This window comes from Artemia franciscana, chromosome 8 (genome assembly GCF_032884065.1).
Source record: "Artemia franciscana chromosome 8, ASM3288406v1, whole genome shotgun sequence".
Classification (NCBI taxonomy): Eukaryota; Metazoa; Arthropoda; class Branchiopoda; order Anostraca; family Artemiidae; genus Artemia; species Artemia franciscana.
This window is the reverse complement of record NC_088870.1, coordinates 48,173,612-48,201,587: the sequence shown is the minus strand read 5'-3', so window position 1 is coordinate 48,201,587 and position 27,976 is coordinate 48,173,612. Positions and strand designations below refer to the sequence as shown.

At 34.7% G+C, this 27,976-nt stretch overlaps 2 protein-coding genes across 3 annotated transcripts in view; one reads left to right on the top strand and one right to left on the bottom strand.

Moving 5' to 3' along the window:
- LOC136030511 (BCL2/adenovirus E1B 19 kDa protein-interacting protein 3-like) overlaps positions 1-6,875 on the bottom strand; it is a 64,833-nt gene extending 57,958 nt beyond the window's left edge. The window contains exon 1 of the mRNA XM_065709535.1: positions 6,772-6,875. Coding sequence (XP_065565607.1) covers positions 6,772-6,808 — 37 coding nt within the window. The 5' untranslated portion in view covers positions 6,809-6,875. The remainder of the gene's footprint in view (positions 1-6,771) is intronic.
- LOC136030510 (uncharacterized protein F13E9.13, mitochondrial-like) overlaps positions 1-27,976 on the top strand; it is a 61,636-nt gene that overhangs the window by 11,525 nt on the left and 22,135 nt on the right. Inside the window, exons 1-4 of one of the 2 annotated variants that reach the window (XM_065709531.1) lie at positions 10,911-11,046; positions 17,672-17,754; positions 20,422-20,562; positions 24,712-24,911. In XM_065709531.1, coding sequence (XP_065565603.1) covers positions 10,971-11,046; positions 17,672-17,754; positions 20,422-20,562; positions 24,712-24,911 — 500 coding nt within the window. In that variant the 5' untranslated portion in view covers positions 10,911-10,970. Of the gene's footprint in view, positions 1-10,910; positions 11,047-17,671; positions 17,755-20,421; positions 20,563-24,711; positions 24,912-27,976 lie in introns of those variants that run through there. The other variant, XM_065709532.1, reaches the window with a different exon arrangement.

Genomic DNA, 27,976 nt, shown 5'->3' with positions numbered 1-27,976 from the left:
TAAAAGAACTCACATTAAAATATAATCCTTAAAACTAACATATTTTCAAAACAGTCCTAGCATCTTTACTTGAAAGAAATTCAACCAGGAATGGTACATCAAGCAGTTTGAAAAAAGACAATTCATTCAAATGGATAAAAACATTTACAAACAAGCTCTTAAAGCTAATCTTGCTTTTTTGGCAGCCAGCCTAGAAGGTCTATCTGTAACAGGTTGAGTGGTGTTGTTTACTGTTTTTATAAATATAATTTGTTAAGTCATTTTTAAATGAATTTGTATATTAAGTGAATATTCCTCCAAATCCTTAAAGAAATATTGTTATTACTATAACAAATATTTCTCAAAATATGCTTGATATGCTGTAGACTTCACTTTGATTAATCTTACCCAACTTCATTTGCTATACCATCTCAACACAGTCTATCTTCTTTTTTTTTTTTTTTAAAGGCAATTTTCTGATTAGCAACAGTCCAGGAGTAATTACCATTCCAATAATTATTTTCCTTGGCAGTATCATGCTTGATCCTCAACTATAGTTGTACTTGCAAGATTCTTTTTCAGATTTATAGATTTTTGCAATGCTTGTTCATGGTAATGATGTTTTTGCTCTCTCAAATCCAATTCCATATTTTTCTGCAGCTGCAAACTGCAGCTGCAGAAAAATTTCCCTTCTCACTGGACAGGTGGATGATATTGGCAAATGGCTTTATCAACAAGTAACAAGTTTGTAGCAGATAAATATCTCTGCATTTATCTCTTGCTTCAAGGACAGTCTTTACTTTGATGTTTATTTGCACATCTCAGGCATGCAGAATTTTCTTTTTTTTTCGAGAATCTCTTTCCAAATGTCCATATTTCTGACAATCCAAACATTGCAGTATGGTACTCTTCTATTGTACACAAACTCATCTCTATTACCATCATTACATGCCATCCATTTTGTTTTTATTTTCATACATAGATACCATTTCATTATGTTACGATCATTACAGTGCAACTATCCTCCAATTTTCTCTCCTCTCTATTATATCTTTTCTATCTCACAACTGGGAACACCAGTAAAAATGGACAAGAAATGGAAGGAATGACACAAAATACTCCAAGAAATGAGGATATAGCAAAGATGGGTGATAATAATGGACAAAGCAAATTATGCTGTAAATGTTATGTGCAAAATACTTCTGGATATAATCACAGAAAATTATTTGACTTGCAATCCTATTTGTTTTGGCAATACCCGGTGGACAACCTACCAGGAAAAATCTCACCAAAGAAGAAACAACCACAATTGATCAAGTAATTGTAATCCCAGGATGTATTGAAAACTAAATGTGGAGTGTGAAAGGGAAAGTTTTCATGTCAGTGACCATCACCCAATAATACGTATTTTACAAGATGAAGCCCTCCTCAGACAAGTCATGAAAAATGTCAGAACAAAAAAAATGTAAATCAGAAAAAGTTTTCAAGAACATAAGAAGATTTTGATACACAGTAAATCATGGAAGATGATGTAGATCTCAATGGAAAAATTAAGTTGTTTCAAGGTAAAATAGTGGAATCAGCCAAAACAAAATTCCATACAAAGAAGTGAAGTACTAAAAAGGAAGCATCTGGTGGAATGAAAAATATTCAAAATCTAAACATGAGTTGAAAGTTGCACAAAGAAGATATAACCTGGTACAGAAACAAAATAATCATGTAGAATACAAAAAGCATATGCTCTATCCAGAAGATCTATTCTTTAGGTGAAGAGAGAGACATGGAAGAAACTTATAAATAATCTTAATTTTCAGAAATTTACATTACAATTGTAAGAATCTTTAGATAAGGTGAATAATGCCAATACAAATTCTAGAAGCAGCCCCCTCCCCATCACATTGGAAGTGAGGACAATTATTGAAGAGGATGAAAATATGGAAGCAGGAGAGTGAACCACACAATTCATAATACTGAAAACTTTACTACAATAATCAATCTCAGAGGAATTACATATCCAATACACATAAGATGAGTCAAATTTTCACAACATTAACCCCTTGTTTCCACTGACTAGAAGTCTTTGGAAATTCAGTGTCATTATACCTTACTTTATGAAGATAATGCTTAAATTCCAGCTTTGTTTTCTCTTTAATCTCAAACAGGTCGCCCCCCAGAGGGTGGCCACATGCTGCACATTACTCAAATTCAAAGCAAAAATTTCACTTGATTTTTTATAGTTTTGAATCTGGTTTAGATTTCCATACCGAGCTTCAAGTATTAAGCTTAAAAAGGTTAGAATTAAGCTTAAGCCTAGCCACTTTCCACCCTTTTTTTCAGACAAAACACAATCTGACAGTAGTATATGTCAAATTGAACTTGAGAGGATATAACACTAGTACCCAACACATTAAATGGAACTTTTAAAAGGAGTCAGTAAGCACTTTTAATAGAAGAACATTTAATGGGCCATTAAATAGAAACAACTGCAGTGTTTTATTGGAAAAATGAAATGCTGCTGTCTTTAACAACATAACTGCTTCTTTCTTTTCTATATTTGCCATGCTTTCCACAAGCTCCTCTATAAAGCTGTAATGGCACAAATAACTTATATTTTGAAAGTCATCAAATTTCAACACTTCAGTAGTGACAAGACTTTCTCACAATCAAAGTTTTAAATGTGAAATCATTCACTGTTAACAAAAGCACCAAATCTTAACTCTGCTTGATATGCTCTTTTCCCTTTCTGAAAAGTCTAAACAATGACTTCATTATGACTTGCAGCATAGAAAGTTTGAAATTGCAGCTAAACATAAATTTGTTTGATGATTTTGTCTAAAGGTACTTTTGTCTTGTAATTCTATGATTTGTTTTTACACTCCCATTAACCAGTAAGTGGCACCCCCTTTATGCCATGATCACTGATCTCCTTTTCTATGTCTTTTTACTGTTTCATTTCTTTTCTGGTGTCCAAGCCATTACTTAATGGATCTAAATTTACTATGTAGATAACTGGTATGGTGGTTACCAAATTACACTTCTTTAGAATGTTAGCTTCAAAATTATTCTAGTCTTTACATCTAAGGTGTTCTTCCTTTTTATCCAAAATTTTCCTGATTTTCTGAAGAGTTTTGAGTTCTTTCTTATTCATCATAACATTTTTCAATTTATTTTCTTTTGCTGTCAGAAATCTAGATCTTTCAGTTGCAATTACTCATTGATCACTTTGAATTGAATCAGCTGTACCATAATTTCTCAATAGCACTGAACTCAGTTCATCCTCAAATACAATAATCATGTGAAAAACATAAGTAGTTTGGATAAGTAGGAGTTTATAGGTCCTTTGTCATCTTTTACTAAATGAGGTATGTCAACCATTTCCAAGTACACAGGCATTTTACACAAACTTTCAAAATATTTAACTAGAAATTTATACCTAACATCAGGAACCATTACACAAAAATTCTTGCTCTTAACTAGGACCTTGAGAAGTGTTGATTTCCTAACATCTGGGACACCAGCTAATCCAATTCTGATGTTAGTACTCACTTGACCAATCAGAGGTTTTACTTGTGCAGCAGCTTTCTTTTTGGATGAAAATGTTTTTGTAATTTTAGCAATAATTTAAAATGTCAAAAATATGAAAACAAGATTTTTAACAACCATTATCATAGCACAATCAATTAAATTTGTATGTATTTTTCAAGTTTCAATTCACACAAGCAGATTTTTTGCTAAAACGCTATAAACATTTTTGCATTTCATATAATAATTTTGAAGGTTTTGAACTGAGGTTATTTTTTGTACAACATTATTTCAGTCACCATAATATACTTGTATACTTGCAGCACATTTCTATTCATCACATTTTTATATTTTCTTCCATTCCTATCAACATCTCTAAATCATTTCATATATCACATATCAAACAATTATTTTTGAAAACTGTTGCTGTGTTGTTTTCACCAGGTCAAGACTGTAAGAAAATCATTTAATAATGGTAACAAGACACGTCATGAGATGCAGAACTACACAGAAATATATTATTGGGATTATATCTGAGAGTACTAGTGGAAAGGGGGTGCATTGTCACAAAAGCAATCATGATATCTGTAAGTAGCATAAAAATAAGGAATCTAATGGTGATACTTTTTTTTAGCATGTTTTCTTTAGAAGTGGTCAATCATGGCAAATTTACCATTCTCTTCTCCCACTAGAAAAGAGGTTTTGCAAGGTATCAATGAGGGAGCATGGGGTAGATTTGTTAGTCCCTACCCTAGATATCAATAAATCTTTTTTTTTTACTGAAAGATACCCTTTTCAGTATTTTTATTGAAAAAATTCTCTCCATTCTCCTTTGATTCTCTATAAGAAGATTATACTCGATATGGATTTGGTTGCTGTTTACCCCTGCATCTTTGTACTACTGAATAACATGTACAAAAATCTTATAGCAGAACTTAGGCTGCCAGGCTATCAACTAATGAGTGCAATAGCCTTTTGTATTATTTAGCTGTTTCTCTGAATGGTGATCCCTTCTCCTATGAAAAAGGGCAATTTGCAAGCTTGCATTTTAGTGATGTCAACTGGAGGGGGACAAGGGCATTGTTTGGGGGAGAGGGCAAGGGGGGAAATTGCCCTCTCCCCCAATAACATGGAGAGAAAATTGTTATAAATCCCATACCCCTCTTACACTCCCAATCAAAATGTTGGAAATTTGCCCCTGGAGGGTCACACTTTTTGCCCCCTCTGTAAATTTTGATTTTTTCTGGAAATAATCTTTCTTATCAATTTTTCTTATCAATATCTTCTTATCAATGCATCTTTCTTGTTCCAAGCTCCACAAATTCAATCAACTGTGACAAAACAAGAACCAGAAAAACAAGACTGACTGGTGGCAGAATACATGGGAAATATATAATTTGGGCTACATACTTGCATGTTGGCAGGGAGGGGGGAGAGTAAAGCATACTGGGTCTGTAGTAAACACATTGGCTACAATTATTCTGTATAGCCTATTTTGAAGTAAAAATTATTTTTTAACAAGTTTCCTTCTCAATAGCCTCTATTCCAGACTGTTACCGTGTCTCCAGTCTTCAGGTAAACTTTATATTAACATACTATTCAGGTAGCTCTATAGTCAGAGTTGCATTCTGGTAAGAGTTGCATACTTACCTCTTAAGAGTTAAGTATTGCATTGCATTCATATATATATATATATATATATATATATATATATATATATATATATATATATATATATATATATATATATATATATATATATATATATGTATTGGTAAGAGTTGCATTCAATTAAGGTAAGAGTTGCATACTTACCTCTATAGTCAGAGTTGCATTCTGAATCAAAATTTAAGATGTATTTGCATTGGAGATGAACTTTACTTCCTGCCCCTATGCATACAAATTCAGGGTATATATATATATGCACAATAGGGGTAGGGAGGGGGAGTAAAGTTCAACTTACCTCCACAGTCAGAATTGCACCCCAAATCCAAATTTAACACTCATTTGCATCCAAATGAACTTTATCCCACCTTCTTAATGTGCAAATATATACCCTGAATTGGTATATAGTCAATAGGGGTGGAGGTAAAGTTCACTTCTGACCCAAACAAACATTAAATTTGGATTTAGGATGCAATCCTGACTATAGAGGTAAATTTATTTCTTAGCTACCTGAATAGTGAATAGTCTAGTCTGTTAATATAAACCTTGGCAAATATTGAGCAGTTTATATTATTGACCTAAAACTAAAGTGAACATACCACCAGATGCCACTTTTTATGATCTTTCTGATTTTTTTGCTAATCTGCAACCATTGATTTGTCATAATTAAGTTGGATAAAAATTCAAAACAATTTCTCCATTTTTCTATCCACTATATTTCTTCTGTCTGCTTTGATGTTCTTCAACATAGGCTATAGCCTGTTGGATTTGTTTTGAACTTTCTTATTCATGGTAATCTTGAAAAATCAATTTTCATGAATTAAATGACTTTTATAAAATGGATTTATAGTAAAAGGTAAGTTTGAACCAAATGTTATAACCTATTCTTATAGGCTATCCATAAAATATGGTGAAATTAAAATTTTAAAGGTCTTAAAATGGCAAAAAAGTGAGTTTGCAAGAAAAGCAATTATTATATTTAGAAAGAGCATAAAAAATGACATCTAGTGGTATTGTAACTTCATTTGTAGATCAATAATATGAGCTGCTCAATATTTACCTAAGCCTTACCCATGTCTTCTTCTGAAGCATTACTACCCTACCACTGACTGCTATCTATTAACTCATTGTTATAATGTGATAGTTTTGCCTCAACCCCTAAAGCTTGGCCTGTTTGTGCATTTTCTGTAGCTATAAAGACCAAAACTACAATTAATCTAGTCTACTATAAGCCTGTAAGGACCTTGTTTTATTAAGCAAATGAACAAGCAACAGATAGCCCATGTTATGTATCATTGAACCTCTGAGAAGTAATCATACTACAGATTGCTTAGACCTTATAATTTGGTAGTTGAGTCTCACTTCTTAGGCTTCGATTCTGCAACAGCAGTAGGCATATACAGTTGGTCATGTTATCAGCATAGGGCTTAAGTAGCAACAAGGGGTTTTGTTGTTGTTAGAGGAATAAGGCCTAGCCTTTCTTTTTGTTGTGCCTCACCTTTTTTTTTTTACTGATGGCAATGAAAGCACACACCCAAGACCTTAGGAAAATAAGATTTTTTGTCCTGTATGATTATAGAAAAAATAGTAAAAATAAAACTCTACCTGAACCCCCAATAGAGCTACCCTTCTCTTTAGACATCTTACGATACTATTTCAGCTGTTTCTTCCAAAAAAGTATGCAGCGTCACATTTATGCCTTGTAGCCCGCTCAGACGCAGGGGGAAACGCTCAAAAACCGATCAGTACCATAAGAAATCCGATCGGTTCTTCCCATAGCAACGATTGGTAACGGGGCTAGCAAATTTTCCCTATATTCCCTATGGTAGGTTTGATTTTTTGTGTTTCGTCAAGCAAAATGAGCTAACATTTTGAAAGTGGAAATAGTGACAACTATTGGTTCTTATCTAGAACCATGGATTTGTATCCAACACAAAAAATTATTTGCATAGACCTAACACGAAAGAGGAAGGTATTTGGAAAGAAATACTTTTAGCTTAAACACTTAGCGTGTAAAAGTGCATGGTATCTTTCTTCTTAGGAAAAATTGTGTACCTATGTCTGAAAACTTTTTTCTTTGTTCTAATCAGTTTTTTCAGCGGCTATCCTATACGCCTGAACGGACCATCAGGCTGCTTCTTGGAGAAACCTTTTCTTTTTTTATGGTTGGACCCGACTACAACTAAACTTCTAGATAAATGAAAACTCAAAGGATTACATTATCGGTTACAGTCCAAACTTAAATTCGTATAAACTTGAATTCATAATTCTGGTTGGCTGGGTTTGCTGATATAATTTCATAAATAGTTTAGTCTATGATCCTAAAGCAGAAAAAGAAAATTAATTTACAGAAATAGGCTTGTAGAACTATGAACAGGTCAAACTATACCCTACGCTCAGTATTCATATTACGACGGCTCTTTATAATTTTTGGCATTCAGTAGAAACGAACAGAAAACGAACAGTTCAGTTAAAACAAATAGAAATTACTCCGTGTATGAAAGGGACTGTTCCCTTCACCACGCCCCGCTCTTTACACTAAAGTTTATTACTGTTTAATAAAGTAGAATTGAGAGAAAGAGTCAAACTTTAGCGTAAAGAGCGGGACGTTGAGAAGGGAACAGCCCCTTTCATACACGAAGTAATTTCTGTTCGTTTTAAGTTTTAATGTCGCTCCTTACTTTCAGTTAAAAAAACTAGTTTTTTTTATTTAATCTTGTATAGATTGTATCGGGAAAAGACAGTATTAAGGGAATAAGTTCGATAAAGAGATGCTCTAACTTACTCGCTAATTAAATTGAAATTACGCACGACTAGCGTGCCAACTATATGTGTCAGGTAATTTCTGGATTTTTAATTTCTGGATTCCATTATTCTAGACAATATTTATGATCTATCAGTCAGTGTCAAGGAATGATTTTTTGGAACTAAAAATGTCAAAAGCTCGGAACGCCAGTTTTTCTATCTGTAGCAAAAATTTGGTAACAGTTACAAACACAAAAGTTAAATATCCAAGAGAATATTCGGGAGCAAATAAGAGCGAAAGCAAGCTTTTCAAGCCAATTACTTTAGGTTATGATTTTTCGCGTCTAAAATAATATTATGACGTTCAGTCAAGAAAAACCTATGTCATTCCTAAAACATAACTTTTTTACCTACAGGTATGACTGTGTTGTTGCTCGGGGATAAGATTTAAGGTAAGGTTTTTTCAAATTAGAAATGAGGAAAGCTTGAAACTGCAGTCTTCCTATCTTTAAAGTGAATTTACAAAGAGATACAAATATTTAGTATTAATAGGCAACAGTTAAGAGCAAATTAGCATTGATACTTGTTTTTCAGATTAATTTATGGCTGTTTCAATTTTGTGTTTTAGTAGTACAAGTATAAAAAAAAATTAAACGGCTTTTTCATACATCCAAGTGGAGAGTCCAACTAGGAGAGTTATACAATCCTGTGTCAAAAAGACTGTTTTTTTTTGCACTTTCATTGGGTTGTTTGTTTTCTGGATTGTCCGTAAAATTTCATATAAAAGGAGCTTTACGATTTAGTCGCGATGGTACTTTAAATATCATGCAAAAGTAACGGGATTGTCTCTTAGAAAAGGTATTTTGAACAATATTTTTATGCTAAGCCTAGAATTATCCACCAGATCCTGATTCATGACATTATTTTGAAGTTTTTCATAAAGTGGACACTCCAAAATTGTCTATGCCAATGATTCCACATAAGCCCATGAGAGAAAAGCCTGATCTTAACCAGAATTGGAAGGATGTGTTAAAACACCAAAACTGCTCCGGGCTGAATATATAATTTCCTACTTAATTCAAAAACGGCAAATTTGCAAGGTCTTAGGTATTCAAGATTGTCAAAATGTAACTATTTTTTAATCTGTCTTATGATATTATAAACCAACAAAATTGAAAGACTCAGAATTATGAGTAAAAGATGAAAAGAGATAAGGAAAACTAGATAATGGAGAAATATTTTAAGTTTTAAAGAATAGCACCACGTTTATGTTCAGTGTTTTACAGACATAATTGACAGGTAATCAACCAATGAAAATTTGATAAGACTGTTTTTTTAAACACAATAGAAGAAAGGGGGTTTTTATTTGGATAATTCAATTGGAATAATATCGTAAACACTAAAGAAAAATGAAGCATTAAAAAATAACGACATAAAAATCTATACTGTCATCAAAATCAAGGTTATGTTATGTGTAATGACAGGACAGGACCCATTGGATCACCTAATTTGTTTTTATTTTAAATTGAGATATTTTGAAAAAGTTAATATACGTCTGTATGTAATATATACTACATAAGGTGTCATAGCCGAGTGGCTAGCACACTAGACTTAATATCATTTGTCCTTGAGGACATCGGTTCCAGTCCTTGTGATGATGGTTATTTGGTTTAGAACAGGGCCAGCGGAGTGACTCTTTAAGCTCAGTTAGAGTCGACCTAGATCTAAATGGGTACGTGGAGAAATTTCGGGAAGTTAAACAGGAAGGGTGAGGAAAATCCTTTTAGCTTGAAAAAGTAATCGGATTATAGGAGTTCACTCTTCAATAGCTAGTGAATGACTAGTGAACTCAGGATTGATTGTATCGAAATAATGGTCGTAGAAGATCGGAAGAGGGTGCAATCGAACAGAAATTGAAAGTTCTAGTACCCTTTTTGAGTAACCAAAAAGATTGGAGGGCAACTAGGCCCCCTCCCACACCCATTTTTCCTAAAAATTATCTGATCAGAATTTTGATATATACAGGATGGCTGGACTCCAGGACACTTTATGGCTAAAGTGCCGTCAATCTCATATAAGACTACCGGTAGGGATTTTAAAGTCCAATGCTGTATTATTTACCTTTAACTTGTATATAATCTGTGTAATATATGCATAAATTTGGGAATATATAATGGTAGTATAGGGAAATTTTTATTGGTAGTATATATTAAAGGTAGTTTATTTTAAATTGGTACTATATTTAAAGGTAGGCGTTTTTTATTGGCCGTCGTTGTTTTCTTTCAATAAACTTAATTTCTGACTGTGCATTTACTCAACACCATGTCAAATAATCTAGGCCTTTAGTAGACCAAGGAATTGTTATTTTTATTCCAATTAATTCATCTGTTGAGCTTATTTATTTTATATTTATTTTATTCTATTGTTTTGTATGACAATAAAGCACTTTTCCGGATTCAGACCAAGGTTTTATCCTTTTTTTCTGTAATTCTTTTGTAATGCCATGAAATATTGTCCACAAAAATTTGGTGCTGGTATTTTACTTTATTAATTCATCTATTGAGTTTGTGCATTTTTATTTTATTTTATTTCTATAGTCTTGCATGATAATAAATCATTTTTCGAGATTCAGACCCAGGCAATAGCCTTCTTTTCTGAAATTCCTTAGGAATGCCAAGAAATATTGTCCACAAAAATCAAACAGAGAACTATGTCATAAAATTTATTGGTATTCTGTTAAAAGTTGCATCAATCATGATTAACATTTTTATTAGTGATAAATTATCGGTTCCTGGTTACTTTTATAGCCTAGAATAGTGGTATTTTGAATTTTAGCAACAATAATTTGATTATCTTATATAATATTCCAAAATTATTTACCATATCCATCATTGAAACCATTAACCTTATTCATTATAACAATTTTTTTGCTTGAGCAGTCGATAAATCTTAAAATTCCCAAAGGGCATTATCATTTTCAGGTTTTGAAAGAATATTCAAATTATCTTAATCTTTTCAAAACAGATAGCGCTTTAAATAGTTTTTGATGCCGTGCAAAAATGAATAAATTTAAGCAAATTTTTAACAATCAGAAGTTAAATTTAATCGGAATGGTTCATGTACCAGCCTTGCCAGGTAAAATTAATGATTTGATTTCATTTTTTTGTACAACTGGTTTACATTGTAATTATAGCAAGTCCTTTGTGTGCCGGAATTATTTAATGTTACAAAAAAAGATGGCATTATTTTATTGTAGCAATAGATCTATCCTAAAAAATTTTGCATTCGCTTTCAGATTCGTGACAGATTAGTGTTAGATAATTGGAATTTTTTTTAATATTTTGAAACAATTTTGTATTCACTAAGAACATATTTTTGCAAAAATTAAACAGTCTCAGGTTCGTTAATTAATGTTTTTTTCCCTCAATTCATGTTCGTTCTGAAAGTTTATATACAAAAATAAAAGTTTATATACAATTTTGAAACCAAAGTATTGGGAATAACAAGAACTAAATTTTATTGAAGCTCATTTTGAACTTATCTTGTTCAAATTGTTTACCATCTATGATCCTAGTAATTTTTAACTCCAATAATTTAATTTCTTATTCGGTTCTGTTGAATAAATTGATAGTTTGTATAACACTTAATATAATGAATAAAATATGACTGTAGTTTATATTTAATTTATTTAGTAGTAGTTTCTCACTAAATTTCTTAAATATACGGTTTATACTAAACTTGTGGTTTGTATTTAATTTATTTCATAGCAAGTTCTCTCAAAATTTATTAAATATATGGTTTACACGGTTTAATTAATTCAGTTCATAAATATACGGTTTAATTAAGTTCAAGGTTATTTTCTCATTTTTCAATGGAAAATCATAATGAAAAAAAGACAGAAATGGTTGTGAATAAAGTACTCTTCAGAGAAAATTCAGTATAAGTATAGTATCATTCATAAGTTCAGTATCAGTATAGCCAATCACTTACGATTCTTTCCCCTACCATCATTCTTGCATGCAGGTAAGAATACAGTTTAAATGTAAAGTTTTTAATAGATTTAAAAATATAAAATTTTTCTAATAAAAGCTGATGAATTGCTGGTGCCTAATCATCGAACTACTTTTAATCTGCAAAATCATAATTCTTACTAGTGAGAGGGTTACTTGGAATTTTAAAAGCTTATATTACCACTTAGTTAGCTGCTTATACGTGTATGGTTATTTTTAATGTCTTGTAAATTAGCTTGATAACGAGGCCAGGTGAAGCCATGCCCAGTTGTGATCCACGGTTGGGATAACGACTGATCAGACCAAGAAGTTTTTTTATTTACAGATAACAAGGTCTGGAAAGCTGTCTAATTTTAATTTTATTTACCAATTTTTGAAGTGGGAGATTGTGGAAGGGGCTAGAACGCGCATTCCACTTTGTTACTGCTTTTGTCCTTGCCCTCTGTTTTTACAAGTAACCTTTAAATTTCAAGAACGACTCACATACATCTTTTTCTTTAGTTGAGCTTGGAAGACATAAAACTAAGAACTAAAATCTGATTTTCCACAAATAAGGTTTGACAATAAAATTTACCAACTCATTTTTTTGCGAAGGCGATTGTAACATCAAGGGAGTGATAGTAGTGACGCATTTTTTATTTACATTTCCCACAGACCTGCAATCATTTTCAGTTGTTTTAACCACGTCCTCTCGAGTTTAGCTCTGTTTCTTTATACGCGTGTTTTGCTATTATAACGATAAAAAGAGATAGTGATTTGGAAGAACGGCGAGTTACGATAAAGTTCCTTGTGTAAGCGGGAAATGAACTTCGATATTCTTGAGGTGATGAAAATGAGTGACAGTGAAGAGGCAACGAGTAAGATCATGAGAATAAGAAGCAGAACATGGAATGGGAAAAATCAGATGAGTCACCAGCATGTCAAAATCGAAAATCAAGGCCATGCTGATGTATTTTTTTTCAACTCACGTTGAATTGCGCTCTAAGGTTGGGTTTCTCAAAATCAGACGGTTAATTCCGATTACTACGTGGAAGCAATGAAACCTCTGTATGGAAGGATTTACAGAAAGGGTCCTGCTTTGTGGTAATATCAGTTATGTCTACTTCTCCATGATAATACATCCTGTCTTTCAGCCATCGTTGTCATGCACTTTTAGCTTAAACGGCCATAACGGTCCATGAATACCCATCCCTTTACTCATAGGTAGAATCAATGTAAGAGGAACTGCCATGGGTAACAGAGAACTAATTTTGAAAATGCTACCAAGGCAGGAAAAGGCGAATGGAGAAGTGCATTAATTCTTATACCCAAACTAAATTAAAAATCAAATCAGAAGCCAATAAAGTTAAACCTACAAAACATTAAATAGAAAAAAAGAAACAACAAATAAGACTTTTTTACTGAAAGTAAAGAACGACAATAAAAATACGACAAACGAATAGAAGATATTTCTTATGTGCGGGGCTCTGCCCCCCCTCATTAAATCACTATTTATGCTAAAGTTTTGTAGTACTTAATTAGACTTTAATCAGTACCAAACGTTTCCGCCTCACCTGGCATCTGAACGGAGCCTCTGAATGACGGTCTCCCACAACTGTCAGTCTTGAACCAATTTATGTAGGAGTTAAAGTCATTTTTGATTGTAGTCGTACCTAAGTTTTATTTTTTCAAAAGTTCTAAATTCACAATAATGCTTTCGAGGTAAATAGGTTTTCTATATCTGGTACGTATCAAACAAACACAACTTAGAAACAATAGGAACATTTTTCTCAAGACAGAGGAATTCAATTCAGGGAATATTTCGACCCTATCTCCAAGGGTCGTCTTAAGCACAACACCGTATATATATATATATATATAAACTTACATTAGAATTTGAACATAAAAACTTAAAATGTTTTTAATAACTTTTTAAAACAGCCCTAGCATCTTTATTTCATCGAAGTTCAACCAGGACTCTATTGCTTCTAAGTTGTGCCTATTTTATATGGAAAGGCAGTGTATTCTTCGTCGCTATTTACATCCGGAGCGTAATACTTACTTAATTTTAGTTGTTGTACATTCAAACTGCGTGCAGGCTCATCATGGCACCCAACAGACGACGACATGTTTCTCCAGATATTTCGCTCGGGGGTGACAGGCTTCATAATTTCAATCCAGTGGGGATCCCAGCGTCGCCCAATTTTTTGGGAACCCCCAATAGGCTCTGGGTCAGCCTTGACTGTCGCAATCCATGTTTTCATCTGTCCCTCTGCTTTCTTCTTCTATACTGGTAATGGAAGGCATTTGTTTAATATGCTCTTCTGGTCTTTACATGATGTGATTAAACCACCTCAGACACTTCATTTTTACAACATAAGAAACAACTGGGCGATCTCCACCTCTTCTCCTGACCTCTTCACTCGAGAATCTGTCTTAAACGCGAACGCCTAGTATATATCGCAGACATTTCTGATGGATAATTGCAAGTTTGACGCATCTGCTACTTTCAGTGACCAAGTGCCACACACGTAGTGCAATGGCATCGTGAACTCGGAGCTTTGTGCGTGGAGAGATTTCACTACGCTTCCAAAGTGAGTTCTTTAGCTGCAGAAAGACGTTCCAAGCTGAGGACATGCGATTCCAAATCTCCTCTGATGATTCCCCAATTGCATTTGTCGTTGAGCCAAGGTAGTGGAACGATTGAACGTGTCCGATTGACTACCATTTAGTGTCACAGGGGTTTCACCCATCCCAGCTGTCCGCTTCGTTTTTGTCTTTGGTAGACTTATTTGAAGGCCAGTCAAAAGTGCTCTTCTTGCTACTTCATTAACCATGGCCTGGGAATCTGCAACAGACTCAGCAAGTATGTCCACATCATCAGCGTAATCAAGATGCGTGATAGAGAAGGAAGGGCTCACTTCCACACCTTTATGCTTGTTGAGGGCCACAAGAATCCAATCAGTGACGAAGTTGAATAAGGTTGCTGACAGAACGCATCCTTGACGTACACCCTCCTGAATCAGGACCAGATCCGAAAGCTGAGTATCAACTCTAACTTGGGCCTTGGTTCCATCTTAGTATGCTTTCTACAGTCCATTTATCTTCTCAGGGACTTTGTCGTCTCTCATTGCGAACCATATGGCGTCCCGATGGACCGAGTCCAAGATCGTGATGAAATCGATGAAGATTTGGATTGTCCCCTGGTAGTGTTTGAAACGGTGTTCTAGGATCTGTCGTAAGCTAAAGAAAGAACTGAGCCCAAGCGTGGTCTAAACCCTGCTTGGTTGGGTTGCACTCGAGAATTTCTAGCATCTCGGAACCTATTTAGAAGTATAATTTCGAACATATTTGCTGCAATTGGGATGACGAATATGCCTCGGTAGTCTTTACATTCCATTTGGTCTTACTTTTTTGAAGATAGGGACAATTATCGATGTTTTTCGCTCCTCGAGAGCGTGTTCGTTGTCCTATACATCCGTAACAAGTTCATTGAGACCATTTGTGGCCGACTCAGGCAGAGATTTCAGCAGCTTTACAGGGATTCCTTCTGTTCCAGGACTTTCGTGTTCTTTTTAGCTGTTTGATTCCGTAGACTACCTCCTCTCTAGTAGGTGCATCCGTATGCACATTTTCATAAGAATGGCTTTCTGAAGGGTTGGGTGAGGCTACGGGGTATTTGTTTCTGATGCTAGTAATTCCTGGTTTCATCAATTCTTGGAAGTGTTCCCGCCACCATTCGATACGTTTTTCCTACTTGTAAGCAGTTTTCCGTCTTTTGCTTCAAGGAGAGTGATGGTAGATTGCTTTTTCTTCCTGGTACATTCTCCAATAATATGATAAAGCTTCCTTGTATCATTGCGTGAGGTGGCTTTTTCCATCTCATCAGCCATATTTGACCAGTAGGTTTTTTTGTCGGCTCTATCAGACTTATGGCATTCCTGACGCAGCGATTTATGCACGGACATTTCACTGGTTATTTCCTTCTTTTTTGCAGAGAGTTTTAGCGTTTTCTCAGAGATCCATGTCTTGGCTTTTCTTTTAACAAATCCGAGGATATTTGTTGGTGTTTCAGCAAGGTCCAGGGTGTTTTCTCACAGTGGAAAAAGTTTGGAAGAATAGGAAGATAAGTCTGCGAACCAAGATTAAAATATTAAAAAAGCTACAGTGATGATAGTGGTCAGGTATGGTTCTGGAGCGTGGTTGCTCTGAAAAATGGAGGAAGATTTGCTAGATGTTTTCCAGAGAAATTGCCTACGGATCGTTGTAGGCCCCTGACTGACTGACCGTATTTCAAACACTAAGCTGTGCGAAAGGTGTGGTTCAATCTTACTTTATAGGGCTAGAGCGAGAGAAAGATTTAGGTGGCTAGGGTACGTTCTGCGGATGAGGGATAACATATTGCCTAAGATCGTCCTTTTCGGCCATCCGTATAGGGCTAAACGAAAAACAGGTCGTTCTTGGTTGGGTTGAGAGGACGTCGTAAGGAAAAATTAAGGAAAATGATAGCTTCCAGGGAGGTTGTAAATAGAGAAGCTTTGAATATAATGGGATGGGGAGGAATGTGCGTAGTCGTTTTGGCGTCAATTATCCTGGTACTGCGGTGAGTTGTTTGTAGTAGTAGTAGAAACAAATTGTTTTTAGTTTTCTTCTTCGACAAACTTGTTTAGAGTACTTGAAATTAGTTTTATCAATATTTCAGGTTAAGATAGATTTGAACGTTCTCTTAAGTAAACCAGGTTTTGAAAAGAACCAAAATAACCTAATTCGATCGTCGACCCTTCGACGGCCAGATTTCCATCCATCCGGTGATTAAATGATCTTAATGTTGTCGAATGTTTGTTCGCTCCTCTTTTAGTTCAAAGTTGAAAATTTTAACTTCTCTGTCCAGCAGAAGAGTGTTGAAAAGAGCCAAAGTCTGTTGTCTAACAATTAAAATAAATACATAAAAGCAAAAGGCCTGGCCATCACAGACTCATCCTAGAGCATCGCTTGTGAAGACCAGCTCGCTGAACAAGTTGTCCGTTTTAAATAACTAGAAAGCATAATTGAAAACACAAGATGGAGATACCGCCAATGGAAATACCTTGGCCTGGTACTATGTACGGACAATCTCCGGCATCCAAATGCAACAGTCCACTGGCAACCATCGGGTTCATGGTGCAAAAGCAGACCTAGAAACCATATATGCTGAAATTACCAGACAGATCTGCGAGACCTGAACGCCTCAATCCAGCCTCAGTGGGAGAAGGTACTGAGAGCAGCAAACCTGTGGGAAAATTGACAGGTTCTTCTAGAAGCCCTGGATGCCTCTTGAAGAACAGGCGAAATTAAGGTCTAAAACTTTGGTCGAGTCTGATTCCTCAATGAATTATCAGAATAACATATTGTTAATGATCGTCTAATGTCTTAGACGATTTAGCGAAAATACAATAAATTTCCCCCTTAATTGTCTTGTTTAATGGAAAAACAGTTTTTTCGCCATATCTTTAATAAAACAGCTATTTATGCGTTATGTATTATGAGTGTTTATGCGTTATCTTTTATGAGTGTTTTTGGTGTTATGCACTAATGAGCTATCACAAGCTATTTATTATATATTTATGAGTTATTATGAGTATTATGAGCTACCTATTGTCGTCCTTTACGTTAGAAGCGTAACTTTATATTTTTTAATTTTCTTTTCATTTATTTCCTATACTCCCCCGTGTAAATTCATGTGTGTATAGCGGGCATAAATAAATTATTATTATTATTAATGTGTCTTACAGGTTCTCCGCGCCACACTTTGGCAATTGAAGAAATTTGTGACATAGCATGTACTGAAGCAAAAAAACTGTGCTCTGCTGGGATAGTAAGTGCCTTTTATAAGGAATATGGGTTGTCAATGGGTTGTTTCTGCAAGTGTAAATTGTTTCTAGGGTATGCAGAGCTTTAGTGATGCTTGAAAATATGTAGGCCTAGCCATTAAAATTATAATGCTTTCTATCTCGTCAATTAGAAAAATACAGTATTTTCATCGATACTATTTTTAAAGTTTCCCCGAGTTTGCTTGAAGTTCTTTGATACAATTTAGCTTTTCACTTAACTGACAATTTGCTCATCACCTGTAAATAAGTAATAAAAAAGTATGTTTTGTTTAATTGTAGCTTTTCCCTTATTTTGAGACTTTCTTCATTGTACCAGGCCTTTAAAGATCAGAGTACTATATGTTAAACCTATTGTTTTTGTCTTGGAGCCAAAAGTCCATGAAGGGCAATGCCAAACAAAATGAAAATTCACGATGTGCAACGCCTCAAAATATCTCTGAGAAAACAAAAATAAAAAATGATTTGCAAGACTAAAACTTCAATACTTTATAAAGTAACGCTAAAAAAAGAAAAATAAAACTACTTTTTATGGAGTTTAAGTTCATGGAAATAGTAATCCACTGTTCACATAAAGTCACCTGTATGCAAGTGTGTCAGTAAAACTATATAAGCGAGAAATGTAAATTTTTTGCGAAGTAATAATGGAACTATAAGATTCCTCTGAGATGTAAGGATAAAAAAAAATTCACTGAAAACAAAAATTTCAGAAACTCAACTTTGAATGACGCCATACTGAATTAATGAGAGCCATAGTAAAAAAAAATAAAACAACAAAGTGTATGCCATAATTAAAAAATTGTTTAAGAATAAATGTCAAACGAGAAAGAATCTTAAGTATCTTAAGTATAATATCTTATATATAGTTTAATAATTACGAATTAACTAGATATAGTTCGTATAGTTCGTATAATTCGTATAGTTTAATTCGAAAGATATTAAGTATAATATCTTAAGTATGGTAATCTAAAGTATAAAGGTTTGTTGTGAAAAAAATGGGCGGATTTTGAAAAAAACCTCTTATCCACAAATCGATGCTGGATCGAAATGGCAATTGCGCCATTGATATTACCGTAGCCGGAAACCCTATTTAGAAGAATTTAAGTCCCCCGTCTTGAGTAATAAGAAAAGTCATTTTTTCACATGGGATACATTGATGTGTCTACTATTTTTTTATTTCCTTTTTTTTCTATCACCGCTTGTACGACACTAAAACCATATAGAGAGAGTTTTAAGGGGTCATTTGAAAAAAAGTTACTATGTATAGTGCCTTTTATAATTAATGAAATTAAAAGAACAAGTTTTTTTAACTGAAAGTAAGGAACGATATCAAAACTTAAAACGAATAGAAATTGTTCCGTATATGAAAGGGGCCATCCCCTTCTCAACACCTCACTCTTTATACTAAATTTTTTATTACTTTAAAAAGTAGAGTTTTGAAGTAGATAACTTCGAAGACCACACTGCCTTTCCATGACAAAAGTAAAACAGTTCAAAATAGGAATGAAACCTTTTGTTGACAGTGAATAGATATATGATTTTATTGACATTGAAAATGAACACTGCATATGTGTTCGAAATATCCAGTTAAATAATTTTATATCTATTCACTGTCAATAAAAAGGTTTCATCCCTATTTTAAACTGTTTTACTTTAGAGTTGTGAAAAACGGTCTGGGAATGAATTTGCTTACTCTTCATTTTAATTTGCAAATTTCTGGTATACTATAATGTAAAATTACCAACTGTCACCAAGTTCCAAATTTTGGAAAGGGCATTTTTTTTTAAACATACATCATATTAAATGTGATTATATATAGGAAATCAACACTCAAATTTCAGGGTTCAATTTACTGTGGAGTATCTATTTCCTGAACGATTTCTTAAAAAGACCATAAGAATATCAAAAGAATGTTTAAAATGTTACCGTAACAAGAAAACACTACTATAAATCTTGAATGTAAGGGTGAAATAATTGTTAACAATTTGGACGACATTCGATATTCCTTATTAAATAATCAAATTCTAAAAAAATCACATTGATACCTAAGCCTCAACTAATAATGTTCAAAATATTAGGCTTACCATAAATTTTGAATTTAAGACAAATTGGTTGGTAAAATACCTCATATCGCATCTGATTATTTGCAAACAATCGACGCTTTAGAATTCAGCAATGACATCAATATTCAACTTATAAACTTAAAATCGCTTTCCATAAATTTTGAATTATAGTACAAAACAATTATTGGAACATTTCACATTCCATCTTATTATGTACGCAAAATTGACCTACAACTCCACCTCGTACTAAAATTCGATCAATAAATAAATAAAAAAATAATCAGAACTCGGAATAAATTTGAATTTTTAGACAGAATATTCATAAAAAATTCCATATTCTATCTGATTATTTACCAACAGTCCAAGTTCTCAAAAACAACATCAACACTAAAAATTCAACAAATAAATTAAAAAAAAAAAAAAAAATCAGGACTTACCATAAAATCTGAATTTCAAGATGTAGTTGTGGTTGCAATATTTTCACATTCCATCTGATTTAGTTCATACAGGCAACATTGTAAAGTTTGATATTAACACCAAACATTCAACCAATAAATAAAAAAGAGAATTACACTAAGTTTTCAATTTCAGGATGGAATAATTGTTGAAAATATGCATGACGTTCCCTATATTAGAGGCGCTGACGTCGGTCCTCATACTATTGCTTGCATGACAAAAATATGCACTGAAGTTAGAAAAGTTGTACCCTCTGGTTATCCCTGTGGATTGCAAGTAAGTAATTTATGTAAGTAATTTATACCTTCCAAAACCGACCCTGTTTTTCTCTTAAAGCTTTATTTTCAACATCTCTTAGTCTAACAAGCATCATCATGGTCAGTAATTTGCCCCCTATAGAAACCAAGCAAATGTCTTTCTTATGACCACTCTTATAAAAGTAAAGTTCTCCTAAAATCACTAAATATTTAGCATTACTAGCAGTATGCACATAATACCTTTGATGTTTTTTTAACATCTCCTTCAAAACACAATGAAAGTTTAAATTTAATACCATCAACCGTTCCTGAAGAGTTGTTGATACGTCCTCTTGACAACCTATATGGGCATGGTGTGTTTTGATTAGGTTCAATAGAATTTCAATATTGCCCAAAATTTGCGCCTTAATACCCTTGGCTTTAGTAGCAGTACTAGTACCACCGTTAGCTATATTAGTAGCAATAGTAGCAGTAGTATAAATAGTAGCAGTCTTAGCTTTAGTTCCAATAGTATTAGCAGCAGTAGTAATACTAGTAGTAGTAGTACTAGTTGTAGGAGTAAACGTAGTAGCATTATGACCAAACATTGTCTTTTGGTTAGTTCAATATCCTCCACAACAAGAGAAGGAAGCTACAACTACAGGTCTCCATAATAACCATTTCAATAGTTATATCTATTATACCACCTAGAAAATTAATTTTCCTCTACCGAATCTGTCAAAAATTTTTTAATTAGTATTTAATTAGGTTGAATATTTCATCCATATACAATGGTAACTATTCTAAATGCAAATATGTTTGATAGTAGAGACCTAATTGTAATTGTAAATTTCTAGCTCGAGTCTAATCTTGGAAAATAAGCTACTGCCAAATTTTGAACAACGGATCTTAAAATTGAACCATCTCAATCGTAGACATATTCAATCACTGTCATGTGTTGTGAAAAATAGTAATCATATTTAATTAGGCTTGAATATAAGATTGTAGTCAGCCAATCACAACTATGTGTATCAGGTCAAAGATCAAGAACCTGCTGTCCTTGTTTAAGGAAGATATATTTTAGTAACATAAAACATTTGTCCAAGATCACACACTGTCCAAGTACTGTGGGTTTTTACCCTAAATCCTCTTTCATGCATTAGATGTGATAGTTGTTCCAGCAAGTTTTACACATTACCTCTTCCATATCTCATAGTCATCCCACTGAATTCTGCAGTAGGTTCTACCTTCTCCCTAATGGCCCTCATAGATGACTTTTACAAAGTTGCCAACTGCTACCCAAATCAAAACTAAGTTCACATTCATTATCACTATCTTACTCAAGAGAACTGTCTGAATTGTCATCAACAGTCATTGTCTTAACCTTTTCAGTTTCGTTTTCACGCTCAGTGCTGTCTTTTCACCGAATCTTTTCACAGCCTGCTTCTTTGTTTTTCTTGCTTACGTTGCTTCAGTTTTTCTTTTCCACCTCTTCTTTGCCTTCCTTGTAGCAAAGGCAACTTCAATTTTGACTTTTACTCATGTATCAGCGAGCACTTTTGTTCTGCCCTCAGAACAAAAAGTAGCAGGTAGGGATGAGCCGGGGGTTAAAACCACTGATGAGCTTGACAATTTGCCACCAGCTTCATGGGCTAAAGAACATTTGGTTGGTCTGTATTTAAGAGCATAGATCTTCATTATCAAAACAGTCTGGATTAAAAGGGGATATATACCTCTCAAATCCGTTCTGGATATTTGATGGTATGAGAGCTAAGGGGAAATATTTTCCTACGAATCAAGCTGTGATGCAAATGGTGACAGTTCTTCTTGATGGTGACGGTTGCTCCATGAAAAAAAAATACTACTAATTTTGATAATTAATTCTGTTAGGAATAAGCAGCTGTTCGATATTTCAGTTATTACATAAGAATTCTAAAATGTCAAAGCCATTTCGTTTCTACCAGATTTCTATTTTTCTTGATGAATAACAAAGAAGGCCAGCGTCAAGCCAGCAACTCGCGAAGTTTCTGACTCATGAACAGGCCTAAATTTGGTGCACATTAAAGCTGAGATTTGAGGAAGACTGATCGAAACAAAAATGTTTGTGGTCAACAGTGATCACGACAGTGGCGTGCTGCTGCTGCTTTTTTGACCCCGCTGCCGCCAACCTTCCCTCGTCGGCACTTCACCGTGTTCTAGTTGTATAGTACAAATCTCAAAAGAACGATAAAAAATAAGGCAGTGTCTTTCAGCCAAGGTGGCTGGTGCCTTCCCCCCTCCCCTTATGGGCGCCCATGTTTGGAAGAGAGATAAGATTTATTTTAGGAGGAAGGATACACTGATAAAATGATAAAAAAATACTAAGAACCCACGTGCTTATAGTTTGGTAAACGAGTTTTTGAATATGGTGGTTGCGAATTTACTTACTGAAGATTAATATACTGAAAAATGTAAATTGCTTAAGATTATAAACACGATCTCTGAAATAGGGGAAGTATCTTGCGATTTTAGGAAGGCCTTAATCAAGCTTCTCTATAAGAAAGACGATTTGAATGAATGTGGTAATCGATAAGGCTTTAGCTTGGTTTTTACCGGAAGCAAATTACTTAGTATGATGATACTTTTTAGGCTTAGAGACTTTAAGTTGTAATAGATGAGTAATCATGTTTTAAGACGAGGAGTAGGTGTATTGACTGTATTACTCTTTGATTAATAACTCAGAAGTGCCTGAGTCATCAGACCCCTTAAGTCTTTAGTTTTATTAGATTACGAGCAAGCGTTTGGTTAAGCCGATAGAAGAGCTTTACCGAAGATTCTATCTTTCTATGGTATACCAGATAGATAAATTAAAGTGATTAGTGGTATAGACAATAATAACATTGTTTCGGTTAAGGTAGGAAATGAGATAAGTAGCTGGTTTTGTATTGAATCAGGAGTTAAGCAGGGTTGTGTCCTATCTCTGTTTATATGGATCACTTTGACAGACTTTGTCCTAAGGAACACCGCAAAGCTTTTGGGAGAGGATAAAATCTAATGGGAAAGTGAAACTCTCTTAGACTTTGACTACGCCGATGATTTGAGCGTCTTAAATGAAAATATTATCAAAATAAATGATTTTCTGGAAGTTTGAAGAAATAATTTTAAGAGGTTTTAGCTGGTTTTGTGTTGAATCAGGAGTTAAGTATGGTTGTGTTCTATCTCTTTTTATATGGATCACTTTGATAGACTTCGTCCTAAGGAACACTGCAAAGCCTATGGGAGAGGATATAATCAAATGGGAAAGCAAAATGCTCTCTGACTTAGACTACGCCGATGATTTGAGGGTCTTAGATGAAAATAATATCAAAATAAATGATTTTCTGGAGGTTTTAAGAGCTCGTGGCGTAAAAATAGGCTTGGTAAGTAAGGTAAGAAAACTAAGTCACTTAGACTGAAAATAACTCATGGTAAAGGCACCACGTGGGTAACAAGGAGATTGACCAAGATAATGGCCTTATTTACCTAGGTTACATTATTGGTAAATATGGTGGTTGTGGTGGAGATGCTAAAATTAGAATAGTCAAGGCCTAGTGTTTGTTTTTGAGTTTTGAAAAAGTCTGGAAAGATAGGAAGTTAAGTGTGTGAGCCAAGATTAGAATATTGGAAGCTACAGTGATGACGGTGGTCATTTATAATTCTGAAACGTGGGCGCTGCTAAAAGCGGAAGATAATTTTTTATCGCCCTAAATTTTTAGGGCTATAGTGAGAGAAAAAATGAGATGAAAAGGACATACTCTGTGGATGACGGAATACAGATTGCCAAAGATCGTCCTTTTCGGCCTACCATCTAGAGTCAACTGAAAAATAGGTCGTTTCCGAATTGAGGGGTAGGAGGTCAGAAGCAAGGATTTAAGGGAAATTGAGCCTTCCAGGGAAGCTGTAAAGAGGGAGGCTTTAAATAGATTGGGATGGAGGAGTGTGCGTAGCTATGTTGGCCTGGTGCTGCAGTGTGTTGTTAATGGTGGGAGTAGTAGTAAATAAATACTTTTTCAGAAAGACAAATTTCATCTTTTTATCTGAGTAAAACTTTTTGACTGAAGGCTGTTTCTAAAATATCCTCATTAGACGTTACTAGCGTGGCACAAATATACAAATTTCCTTTTTTTTTGCTATTTAAGTTAAGGAAACTGAAATCCACTTTTTTTCGTAGATCCTGGCTTCTGCAAACATGGAAGCTATGGCAGTGGCACATGCAACTGGATTCCAATTCATACGTGCTGAGGGATTTGTTTTTGGTCATATTGCAGACGAAGGGTGGACAGAGGCGTGTGCGGGACCTCTTCTTCGGTATAAAAAGAATATAGGAGCTGATAGAGTTTCTATCATTGTAGACATAAAAAAGAAACACGGGTAAGCTTAAAAAATTAATTCCAATGCATGTCTCTTTTAGCTATGCCATTCTATTAAAATCTGTCAGGGCTGGGAACAAGAACCATCCTATAGTCGAAAACCAATAAGTTTTGCCAAAAGACCCCCCTTAACACCCCTCCTTAACTCAGAAGCCTGGCTGTTAATGTTCTACTCCTGGCCCTGTTATATTTATGACTAAAGGCTTTTCTAGGTTATGCGGAACTTTTGCTGAAGAACTATAGCTTTTTGTAGCTACCTTTAAGGTGTGCTTCATTGCGAAAGCCCCCCCGCCCCCCTAAGGAGGCTTAATGACGATCTTTGTGTTCTGATGTCGTTCCTGATGAGATATTTGTTTCAAATAAGACTATAACAAGTTAATAATTTAGACTTCGGAGTCGACAAATCATATGAAAACACGAAAACTGGCAAAAATACAAAAAACAACAACGAAAGGATCAACAAATAATCATTTGTGAGTCAATAATTCAACTATGAAAAGTCAATTAAAAAGTTAAAAGGATTAAAACTGGCCAAAGTAAACTTAAAAAAATCCTTATACACAAGTTAATAAAAAACTACAAGGTACATTAAAAAAGGGGGGGAGGGAATAGGCGAATAAACACAAAAAAAGAATGAGGTATGAACATATATAAAAATTAAAAGGGATACTTAAAAAAGCGTCAATAATTTAATTGTATAAAGTCAATAAAAAACTAAGAAGATAAACACCGGTAAAAATGGAGGGGGAGGGCAAAAATAATTGAATAAACACAAAAACGAGAACGAAATTTAAATATATATATAAATTAAAAGGGACAATAAAAAAGGGGGAGGGGACAAAACAAGCAAATAAATACAAAAATCTGGGATGTACCATCATCCAATAAAAGAAGAAAACTAACAAGAGATAATAGCTCATGTGGCACTTGTGACGAGGTCGGAAGAGCCAAGGGCCAAGAGCTCATATGGTATGAGCTCTAGTGAAATTCTAAGAATCAATAGATTGCTTTAAAAGGAAAATCAGACGCTGAATGCCGGTCAGGATTTAAAATAATAGCTCTGAGTCACGATGTCCTTCTAAATGGAAAAATTCATTAAGATCCGATCACCCACTCGTAAGTTAAAAATGCCTTAATTTTTCTAATTTTTCCTCTCCCTTCAGCCCCTCAGATGATCGAATCGGGGAAAACGACTTTATCAAGTCAATTTTTGCAGCTCCCTGACACGCCTATCGATTTTCATCGTCCTAGCATGTTCAGAAGCACCAAACTCGTCAAAACAGTGAACCCCACCCCCTAACTCCCCCAAAGAGAGCGGATCCAGTCCGGTTATGTCAATCATGTACCTACGACATTTATAAGCATTTTTGAAGATGTCTGGTTTTCCCCTCTACTCCCCCCAATGTCGAAAGATCTGATTGGAATCTGAAATAAGAGCTTTGAGACATGAGTTCCTTCTAAATACCAAATTTCATTAGGATTCGGTCACCCGTTCTTAAGCTAAAAATACCTCCATTCTTCAAATTTATCCAAATTAACAACCCCCAGTTATTCCCAAAGAGAACGGATCTGTTCCAGTTATGTCAATCTCGTATCTATAGCTTGTGCTTATTCTTCCAATCAAGTTTCATCCCGATATCTCCTCTCTAAGCGTTTTCCAAGATTTCTGGTTCTCCCATCCAACACTCTGTGTCCCCGGATCCCATTCGAATTGAAAACGGGTCATCTGAGGCATGAGATTCTTCTATATATCAAGTTTCATTAAGATCCGATCACCCATTCGTAAGATACCTCGATTTTCACGTTTTCCAGGAATTCTGGTTTCTCGCTCCAACTCCCCCCAATGTCACCGGATCTGGTCGGAACTTAAAATAAGAGTTCTAAAGCGTAAGATCCTTCTAAATATTAAACTTCATTGAGATCTGATCACCCATTCATAAGTTACAAATACCTCATTTTTTCTAATTCTGTCGAATTATTCTCCCTCCCCCCAACTCCACCAAAGAGAACGGATCCGGTCCGGTTATTTCAGTCACGTATCTTGGACTTGTGCTTATTCTTCCAAACCAAGTTTCATCCTGATCTCTCCGCTTTAAGCGTTTTCCACAATTTCCGCCCCCCCCCCCAATGACACTGGATCCGGTCGGGATTTAAAATAAGAGATATGAGTTACAAGGTCCTTCCAAATATGAAATTTCGTTAATATCCGATCACTCTTTCGTAAGTTAAAAATATCTCATTTTTTTAATTTTTCAGAATTAATCCCCCCCCCCAACTCCACCAAAGAGAGCGGATCCGTTCCGTTTATGTCAATCACGTATCTAGGACTTGTGATTATTTTTCCCACCAAGTTTCATCCCGATCCCTCCACTCTAAGTATTGTCCAAGATTTTAGGTTCTCTCCCCGACTCCCCCCCCCCCCAATGTCACCAGATCCGACTGGGATTTCAAATAAGATTTGTGAGACACCATATCCTTCCAAACATAAAATTTCATTAAGATCTGATCACTCCTTCGTAAGTTAAAAATAACTCATTTTTTTCTAATTTTTCGGAATTAACCCCACCCCCCAACTCCCCAAAGAGAGCGGACCCGTTACGGTTATGTCAATCGCGTATCTAAACTTTTACTTATTTTTCCCACCAAGTTTCATCCCGATCCCTTCACTCTAAGCATTTTTCAAGAGTTTAGGTCCCCCCCAACTCCCCCAATGTCTCCAGGTCCGGTGGGGATATAAAATAAGAGCTCTGAGACAAGATATCCTTCTAAAAACCAAATTTCGTTAAGATCCGATCACTCCCTCGTAAGTTAAAAATAACCCATTTTTTCAAATTTTTCAGAATTAACACCCCCCCGCTTCTCCAACTCCCCCAAAGAGATTGGATCCATTATCAATAACGTATCTAGGACTTGAGCTTATTTTTCCCACCAAGTTTCATCCCTATCCTTCCACTCTTAGTCTTTACCAAGATTTCAGGTTCCCCCTCCCAACTCCCCCCAATGTCACCAGATCCGGTTGGGATTTAAAATAAGAGCTCAGAGACACTATATACTTCCAAATATCAA